Source organism: Hibiscus syriacus, unplaced genomic scaffold (assembly GCF_006381635.1).
Source record: "Hibiscus syriacus cultivar Baekdansim isolate YM2019G1 unplaced genomic scaffold, ASM638163v2 tig00110890_pilon, whole genome shotgun sequence".
Taxonomy (NCBI): Eukaryota; Viridiplantae; Streptophyta; class Magnoliopsida; order Malvales; family Malvaceae; genus Hibiscus; species Hibiscus syriacus.
Window position 1 is genome coordinate 980,688 of NW_024062900.1, and position 10,083 is coordinate 990,770.

At 33.1% G+C, this 10,083-nt stretch overlaps 1 protein-coding gene across 1 annotated transcript; it reads left to right on the top strand.

Annotated features, from left to right (window-relative positions):
* Positions 1-1,990: 1,990 nt before the first annotated feature.
* Positions 1,991-9,210, top strand: LOC120144467. Its single transcript, XM_039158505.1, has 7 exons — positions 1,991-2,194; positions 2,521-2,606; positions 4,787-4,933; positions 5,039-5,147; positions 6,145-6,268; positions 7,659-7,908; positions 8,665-9,210. Exons 1-7 carry the CDS (start codon positions 2,071-2,073, stop codon positions 8,770-8,772), a joined length of 948 nt encoding a protein of 315 aa, XP_039014436.1. The 5' UTR covers positions 1,991-2,070; the 3' UTR covers positions 8,773-9,210.
* The last annotated feature ends 873 nt before the right edge of the window (positions 9,211-10,083 follow it).

Genomic DNA, 10,083 nt, shown 5'->3' on the forward strand with positions numbered 1-10,083 from the left:
GCCAAGAGTCGAGGGTTACCTATGTTCTACGGAACATATGGACAGTTTACCTATGTTCTTCGGAACATATGGACAGTTACATAGGTCCTTCGGGACAAATTTCATATGCCCCTAGTGAGACCCCATACGAGCTATGGTGACAGCATAGTGCACAACCTCAATGTACTTGAATACCTTGAGTTCTCAGTAATGTACATGGGCCTATAAAAGATATCAAAAGTGTTTGCATTATTATATGATGTTATGTGTGTTTCTTTGTGATATATGATATACCGAAATGATAAGTACAAGATCATATGGTAAATGAGTTAATGATAATGGTAGAGATTATGATATATGCATGTATTTATTTTGTTATATGAAATGTTTTATGATTTTTATTATATGTTTTATATGCATCACTAAGTCTATAACTTAGCGTGTGATTGTTTCACACGTAGGTTTCGAGAAGAGGAATATTGATAAAAGTTAAGCAAGACAAGTCAGTTTCTCCTTTCCAAAGATCAGATCAGAAAAGAATTAAATAGTATGCATTTTGTAATAATGATAGTGGTTGACATGTAATAAAAATTTGAATTCGATATGCTTTTATTGGTTTGTAAAATCATATGATTGAGTTTTGTAATGTTTTAAAGGTGTATATGTAAATGGTAATTTTATACGAATGAAAATTTAGAATTTTATGAATTTATACGTATTTTGCCGAAGTTATTGTAGTAGTACATCGATGCACTGTAACAACGCATCGAAACACAATTTATATTCAAACTTTTTCACTGTTCACGGTACTGTTCATAATGTATAGTACTGTTTATAAATACGTTTTTGCCTTAATTTTTTATAATGAAGCATAATTTAATAGTATTTTATTATATTTTCTTAATATAAGTTCAAATGTTTTGTTACTTTGTAAAAAAATATTGTTTTAAAAAGTCAATGTGACATCTCAGACTCGTATTCGGGTCGGGTATGGATTGGGGTGTTACAGAGTTGGTTGCTGAGTGGATCTGTTGGGCTTCACGTTTGGGCCTCCAGGTTGGCTTGGGTTTTGGGGTAGATTGGTTGGCTTGTAATGGGCTTTGGTACTGGGTCGGGTTGAATAATGTAGTTGGGCTTTAGCTTGTGGGGCTTGCAAAATTTGTAATTAAATTTTAATAATAATAATTAATAATATTAATAATAATAGTAATATTTTTGTAGACTCGAAAAAATACGAGTGTATACAATAATATTAACTTAGTAATTTATAATCTAATGATAAAATATTATTAATGATTAAATGTTTATTTTGAGTATAATAATCTTATGAAAGTTTGTTTTATTATCTCTATTGTGGGTGAACTCCGTTTATCACATTAGGTGTAAGATTTTTTGTATTTTTTCATCTTTCTTCCTCGTTTCGTTCCTCTTTTTTATTTTAATGCTTTTTTTGTTTATTATTCATTTATCTCTTTTAGGGTATTTTGTTAAACACATAAATTTTTATTAGGTTTAATGTTTTTGATGATTTTTTTGAACTGGGTAGTGAAATATTAAATTTTAATTGTAAAACATTTTATTTTATTATCTATATTATGAATATTTATTATTGGTGATGTTTCTTATAATTAGAATTATATGTATCCAGGACAGACGTAGTATTTTAAGTTAGAGAGACGAATTTAAACTTATAAAATTTTTTGAGAACGAATTTAAACTTATAAAATTTTAGGAGTACGAAAATAGATTCTTAATAGAAAATATATAAAAAAAATTTAAATATATAATAATTTTAGATTTTTAAGGGATGAACCCGTGTTCCATCCTGTATGTAAGATATTTGATTTTGATATATTTTATGATTATGTTTTTTATATCCATTATTTAATTTTATTATAAAATATTTTAATAATATAATTATTTTTTTTATCGGTAGTTTTTTTTTTTTCCGAATGTTAAAAGTTCGCTCAGAGCAAACTTCATTGGTTGCAGCAGCTTGAAGTACACAGGAGAAAAGAAAAACGGGATTTCTCTTTTTCTCTTATATAAGATTTAGTTCCAAACGATTATCTGTTTCTCTGTTAATCGACAATGAGCGATCAAGCGGAGGAATTGCCTCTTATGGCTCCCCCATCGATCACCGAGCCCAGCGAGATCGACCTCGAGGCCGGCCCTGCCGATCAAATTCAGTGTCGAATTTGCCTTGAAACCGAGGGTATTTTCTACATTTAAACCCTCATTTCCTCGAATTCTCACTTTCTGTTAATAATAATAAAAAAAAAAAGATTTCGTTCCAGCGATTTGCTCTGAAATAGGCCCAAATCTGCTATTCTAAGGTTTCATCAATCTAGTGCTACCAGTTAACTGTTTTTGTTACTGAATTTGGTGAGGAAAATAACAGCAATTTTGACATTAAAAGAAAATTTGAAGAAGAAATTCCTGCGCATAGTGTTTGGTAGACCATGACAAAAAAAAAATGCCACCAAGTGTGATTTTGAAGGAAATTGTGCTAATAATTCGATGTGCAATGGTTTTCATCAGGTAGAGATTTTATTGCTCCTTGCAAGTGCAAAGGAACATCAAAGTATGTACACCGTGAGTGCTTAGATCATTGGCGAGCTGTGAAGGTATTAATATAAATACCCATTTTATTGAATGAAAATTCAAGTGCATTATACTTCACTTTTATTATGGTTTTCTTACTGAGCTTAGAGATGATTTTTCATAACTGTCACTTTATTGGATACGCTAAATTACACTGTAGGAGTTTGGTTTGGGGACGCCAACTCCCCCACCCCACCTAAACTTCAGTTCTATTACTTTATTCTGCCGTGTCTGCTAACAAAGTAAAAATTAGATAACTTTACAGCATAAACAAGATGCATTAAGTCATTTGTTCTATAATGGAGACCAAATAAATAAATAAAAGCTCTCTTTTGACCATATAGATTCCAGTTAAATTCAAGTTTACTTAAGTTGGCTTAGCGTTTCTTTTTTTCACTTGGCTTTTGGCTTGAAATAGTACGAAGTAATATATGTTTTTAATGAAAAGTCAGCCAGCTACTGGTATTGAACCATGTAATTTGATTTCATATTTTACTTTAACATTTTTTTAATGCTGTCCTAGATTGTAATGTGTTCCTAGCTGGAATTTGGATAACTTTTTGCAGTACATCTTGAATGGGAGTAGAATAAATCACATGACTCCAAACACAGAATGATTGAATAACAAATTCGATCAGTGAAATGTGATATGCTAAATTTATTGAATTTTGAGTGATGTAGCTGTATTATATTTTCTTGCATCATTGGTGTAGGTCTGAATGCCCTAATAGTTGAATGTACTTGCTTTGAATACTTACAGATGCTAAGATCATAGAAAAGTTTAGAAATAAATGGTGTGAACAAATAGAAGATTTACAATAACTGGTAAAGCAATATTGATAAAGTTAGTTTTTTAGCTATTTCGATTTTTTGGTGTCAGTGGTTTAGGGGACACTATTTCCCCTTTTTGTGGTTTGGAACCGGAAGCTGTGTCTCATCTTTTTATATTCAGCAGAATAGTGTGGGAATTATGGGGCCGGTTCCTGCATTTCTGGGATGTGTCCTTTGCTGTCCCTGATAACCCTTCAGACGTTTTAGTTACGTGGATGGACATAGTGCCTCACTCAGATATTTGGACCTTTATTCCTGGGGCTATAATGTGGTCGGTTTGGAAGTGTAGGAATGCAGTAATTTTTGAAAAGGGGAAGGTAGATCCATGTCATTTATCTTTTCTTACTAGATATAGATTGGCTGTGTGGTTTCTTGCTAAGTTCCCTAAGGTTAGTATTCCGTTTGATTGTCCTGTGGGGGATCCCTCTTTGGCTGATTCTTGGTGGAGCAGCAGGAAGTTATTTCCAGCCTCTATAGTTTGGTCTCCTCCACCGAATGGTTTTTTCAAAGTAAATGTTGATGGTGCGATGAATAAGGACTGGTCGAGAGGTGGTATTAGAGGTTTATTTCGTAATTCAGTAGGTCTGGTTCTGGGTACCTTCTTGGATAAAGTTGGGCCTGGTCCCCCTATTCTGGCCGAGCTATTGGCTGTCAAAGCGGGGTTAAGCCTATTTTTTGAATCGGCTTGGTGTACTAAGGGAAGGTTGATTGTGGAAAGTGATTGTGCTAATGCTCTGGAGTGGGTAAAAAACCCTGGTTCTTGTCCCGCCCTATTTGAGGTGTTAGTGAAGGATATTGCTGCAACTGTTTTGGATCGAAGTGTAATTGCCAAACACATTCAGAGATGTGCTAACTGGGAGGCGGATGAATTAGCAAAGTTAGGAATCTGTTAATTATTTTCTCTGTATCCTAGGTTTCTAGTTATGGTTTTAGTTTTTTTGGCTCAATTGGTTGTTTTGTTCTTGATAGGAACTTTGTAACTCTTTGGGGAATAATAATAAATTGAGGCACTCTTTTCCTCCTTCCAATGTTCGTTGAGATACTCTCTTGTATTTCAAGGGATATGAAGAGGTTTTTAACGAGGCCTCCCTTTTTATCAAAAAATTTATTCATTAGCCTATGTTGCTTATCCCTTTGAAGCCTATCTACATAAAATAATGACTAGTCCATTGGACGAAGTTGGTTTTAGCTGGTTGTTTCTGCACATGCTCACATGCATAGAATGATAACCAGTCATCTGGAGGGAATTGGACATGGGTGTTAGCATGCTATCCCCATATATCTGTTTGCTTTTCTTGGGCATCAATCTATTCTCCTGTTTCCCAGGCCCTTGCTATACAATATTTAATCATGTAATTTTTTCTTTTTGCAGGAAGGTTTTGCATTTGCTCATTGCACAACCTGTAAAGCTCCCTATCATTTGAGAGTTCATGTTGCTGCTGATAGGAAATGGCGAACCTTGAAATTCCGATTTTTTGTAACTAGAGACATTTTATCCATATTTCTGGCTGTTCAACTAGTATGTAGTCAGCTCTTGATTATTAGTTATGGCTTTGATAGTTTACTTCTACCATAAATATATTTGTAAGGTGTAATTCCGGGTTCTTTTGTTAATTATGTTCAGATCATTGCTTCACTGGCATATTTGGTGTTTCTGGTTGATGGTTACCAGCAGTCATGGCTCCGTCTTACATGGGGTTTCGACAGTGAGCTTAGCTTTTATTACATATGTGGTAAAATCTCAAGAACCTAAGTAATATCTAGAGACTAGTGCAAATAATATAATTTGTTTTATTTTCCTTGTTAATTTGTCTTTTGGATTAATGGTTGATTTATAGAAGGAATACCTTTGATATATTTGTCACTGTTTTTTTAGAGAAATAGTTAATTGATGCAATAGAGCAAAGAAACTTGAGTAATATTCACTAACTTTAACTTTCTTACTGGACATTATTGCTTCCCTTAGAAAACTTTAGAATACGGGATAGTGTTGCTTCCCTTGGAAAACTTTAGAATGCTTTTCTTACAGAATTAACTTTCAATTCCCCTGAATTTGTGAAATAGACTTTTATGGTTCCCGATGTGTAAATATTAAATGTAACATTGGAAGGGTTTGTCTTTATGTTGGAGGTTGTTGCATGCTAGATTTTTATCTCATCTTAATGATTGATAACTAGAGTTGAATCCTTGATTCTAAGCTGAAACGAACACCATGTATTTGTTGAAAAGTTGTTTATTTGAAAGTAATGAAGTTTCCTTCACTATTTAACTTAGCAATAACTTTGTTAATTTGTTTTTCCTTTTTTCTTTTTGTTAAATTTAAATTTGCAAGTCAAATTTTACTAGTGATAGCTTTAAGTTAATTCATTTACATTCTAAAACTGCAATATAAAACTATTTGCTGTGTACCATGCATTGAGATGCATTTTCATTATGGAGAAACTTCAATTAAGAATTTTAATACTGTTAAGACTTGAAATTAATGAATCAATTAATCATTGTAATTGTAAATTTAAAAGTTGAGATATAGTTTTAGATAAAAGGTTTGACTAAAATAATATGATGTTAAATATTTGTCATTATTAGATTAGTCAACCAATTTTTTCCTTGTGTGAGGACATTTTTGTTTATCTGGTTTTATGCTTCAATATTTTTACTTGTGTGAAATACTTATTATCCCAACTTGTATGCTGTTGTTGATGGTTAAACAAAAATGATTGTTGAATACAGGAGCGTTACTATTTTTTGCTTTTCTGGGGCTATCAGGGTGCTTTATTACATGCTATGATCGAAGAGTCCGTCGTGATTTGGCTCAGCCTTGTCGAGAATTATGCCTCTGTTGGTGTCACCCAGGGTATATCTCTACTTGTAAACTTTGATAGCTGTTGTTGAATTATACTGTCTGTTCAGTTACTTCAGTATATTAGTATTCATGATTACTTTCTCCAAAAGTCTGTTGATTACTTATTAATTTGTTAAAGGAGAATGAGTTTGTTACTTGAACGGGTCTACTTCTGTGATTTATCATTGTTTACACAACGTCTTCTCTTTCTCATTCGCACTACCCCATCATTTGTATTGGCTTATGGTTGGTATAGCAGAGGAATTCCGTGTTTATGCCTATCATTATACCTCCATATATGTAATACATGCTTGTGTGAGAGCCCGTATCCACACATGCACAAATATGTGAAAGCAAATGTTATATTTCAAATGATTTCTATTTCTCCCTTCCTTCCCCTCTTTTCTCTTTACTGGTGTGAGACGTGGCTTTATTTTTCCATGGATTCAAGAAAAAGAGGAATATTAGCAAATAATTATTTAACACAGAAAAAAAACTTCAACCCTCTGCATAGTTTAGAAGAGTTTTCCTATGTTGCTCATCAAATTTGAGAAGTATATTGAATTCGTATTTTTCGTTGTATTGATTAACCTAATTTTAAAGCCTATGCAATTTTGAAGTTGGTTAATTCCTATAATGGGGATGTCATTGCCATTATTATCACTTCTGATACTGGACTGGGTTACTAGGGAATGGGATTATAACTTGAAATGGTCTGAAGAAAAAAAAAGTGATGATGCATACTAGTATCTGGTTTATTTTAGAGCATGTTGCATTTGCCTCTCATTTATTTGATATTCTTAGCTATTGAAACAGCTCAAATGTTGGGATGAAGCGCATAGAATTTTACTGGGGAATTGGAATATAGTGTATAATATTGGCATGTGAAGCAGTAGATTATTTGATTGAGTAGTTTAGATTAACTACAATTCTATCCTATTTGATTAAGTAGTTTAGATTAGCTATAACTTCATTCTTTTATTTTCTAAATAGGATAGAACCTTCTCTAGGAGTAATTGTAGTTATATTTGAACTCTTCTACTCAGCGTATTTAAATGAGGCTTGTATATCTCTTCTAATCAATCAAGAAATCCAGAGTATCACTTTGATCTCTGTTCCTAAATCCTTAATGTCTACATATAGGCTGTAGCTTCCAAATGGTCTAAAGAAGTTTATGGTATTTAATGGATTCTGGGATCTGATTTATTTTAAAGCAGCTTGTATTTACCTCTTATTTGTTTGATCTATTTGATGTACTAAGCTATTGAAGTGGTTCTAATGACAATGATGTACATTTACACATGCATACCGATATACATATGTATATCATTCAATAATTAATATCTGTGAGAATTGAGGCATACTGATCAGATTATTAATTTGTTCATTTCCTAACTTGCAGAATGTGTGCAGACTGCCGTTTACCTGGCACTCTTTGTATGTGGACCGACTGTACTACATGCTTTGAAAGCTGTGCTAGTGCTGCTAGTGCTGGTGAAGCAGGGCTGCCATTATTGTTTATGATGGCATTGATTGTTCTTGGATTGTTTACTATCATTGGCATATTTTACAGTGTTTTGGTGGCTACAATGGTTGGACAAAGGATTTGGCAGCGGCACTATCACATTCTCTCCAAAAGAATGCTGACAAAAGTGAGTTGAACTGTGTATCTTCATCTTTAATTCTTGTGTTTCTGTATCATTAAGTATTCTTTGAGGCAGTAGGCCAATTAGGGCCAAAATAAACTAGTTGAGGAAGTTAATTTTTGGTGCCAGTTTGTAGATTAATATACCATTTCTACTAGAAGATATGAAACCTAAGGACTAAACATATCACCTTCTTCCTGTCTGTTTTGTATTTAACAGTATTTCCGTAGACATTACAGCTTCTATAATGGGGTGAGAAAAAACTTTGTTTAATCTTATTTCAAGGTTGTGAGGAAATTTTGGTGTTTGAAAATAAGCATATTAAATGTTGCAAAACGCTTGGCTAAAAGACAAGTGGCAAAAGAAGATATATTACATTTCTCTGCACCAGGCAAGGATAGTTGTACAATTTAGGTTCTTTTCTAAATGTAACTTGTTTAAATGTTGACGAGTATTAGTCCAACAAAGCTTTGAGGTTAAAAGGTGCTGGTCATTTATGCATTGTTAATATCACAAAACTTAGATGAACTGATGAAGTATAACCTGAGTGATGTCCATTCAATTTCAGTTTCTTTGTTGCTTCATTTATTTGTTATTTACAAATTAGCTCTCATAATTCCTATAAAAAAAATTAGCTCTCATAATCATTTGAATATACTGCAGCACTCTTTGTTTCTTTAAAAAGGTGGGGTTTTTTTAAGGTTGTGCTTCTAAATTGCTGTTCAGTGTTAACATAATTCACCTTTATGTATAATCTATTAGGAATATGTTGTTGAGGATGTCGATGGTGAAATGACTGGATCTGAATGGTCTCCTCCCCCTCTCCCACCTGAGCATGTCCAACAGCTGAAAACGCTTGGCCTTCTGTAAGTTTAGAACTGCATTTTTGTCAACTGACAAAAACATCATTTAAATATGGACTGGCTCCGTATTTTGGTATGTTAGTCTTCGCAACAGGCTAATGAATCCTCTTTACACCTAAAAAGTGAGTTTGAGGCAGTAATCAAGGAAGAAGTTTTACTATAGTTGACATCATTTAGTTAGAATCATGTGAATAACTATATGTGAGATTCTTAGTCTTCTTTTTCAGTTTCTATTTCCTTTGAAGTTTACTGTTAGATTCACTTCCTTGAGGAAACTAGTACATGGAATATAACCAACAAAATGCTTAAAACACAAATTCCTTGCTAATGATTTCCTGCCAAATATTGGTAACCTAGTAGCGAACTATTTTCTTTTCTTGTGAGTGGTTTCTTGTCTAACCTATCTCACTCAAATTAAGTGTGAGTTTGGAGATCCCTTCTCCGTAATATAATATGTACCCATGGTTAATGCATTATTGAAACTTGAATTTGCTGCTTTATATGTTTACTGATACCATCTCTCTCTCTCTCTCTCTTCATTTTATTGTTATACTCGAATTTGATTGTTTCGGGTACTGGTATGTGCCTAACACAAGCAAGGAAGATTTTTCAATAAGTTTTTTCACGTATTGGAGTATCTTTGGAGGTCATATCCACATATATTTATGTGTCAGAGATGAGTACTTATAGAAAATTGAAGAGTTAGAGCGTGTGTCCAATATTTCACTGCCTACCTTACATGTTTATTAGGATCTTTAATATCTGATATGTATTCTTCCTTTCCTTTGCATAAACCATGGCACTCTACAGATTCTATGCACTTTACATAAAGATAAATCTGCTAGCTAGGTTTCTTTTCATGTTTTTAACTCCCATAAGAAAAGAGTTGATCACCTTTAAGTGGGAGATTTCTAACCTGATTGAGATTCGAATTTTAACATTTGCAACTCTTTCCTTTTCTACGAAAGAATAAAGATAAAAATACCTGGCACTAAAATGTGTCAGGACCAGACTTGACAGTTCATGCTTGCGTATTCTTTCTATATCATAATCATGGTTAGAAATATCTTATATTTATGTAAATTTGTTTGTGCATTATATAGAGTTTGATCTCCTTAAGCATGTGGCTTGTCTATGGCCATGGTGGATATGGACTGCCTTTGGAGTTTTACGTCATATACGAGGATTTGGTTGTAATCATCCATTAAGAATTCCGCGAATACAACCTAAAATGCAAAACGACCAGGTGAAACTCACGTGGTTCTGAAGTACTATTTTTAAAACATTTCATGATAAATCTGAATTTAAAATCAATTGA

Coding starts and splice junctions, on each gene's coding strand:
- LOC120144467 (XM_039158505.1), top strand. CDS start 2,071: ATGAGCGATCAAGCGGAGGAATTGCCTCTTATGGCTCCCCCATCGATC. Junction 2,195..2,520: donor AATTTGCCTTGAAACCGAGG/GTATTTTCTACA, acceptor GGTTTTCATCAG/GTAGAGATTTTATTGCTCCT. Junction 2,607..4,786: donor ATCATTGGCGAGCTGTGAAG/GTATTAATATAA, acceptor TTCTTTTTGCAG/GAAGGTTTTGCATTTGCTCA.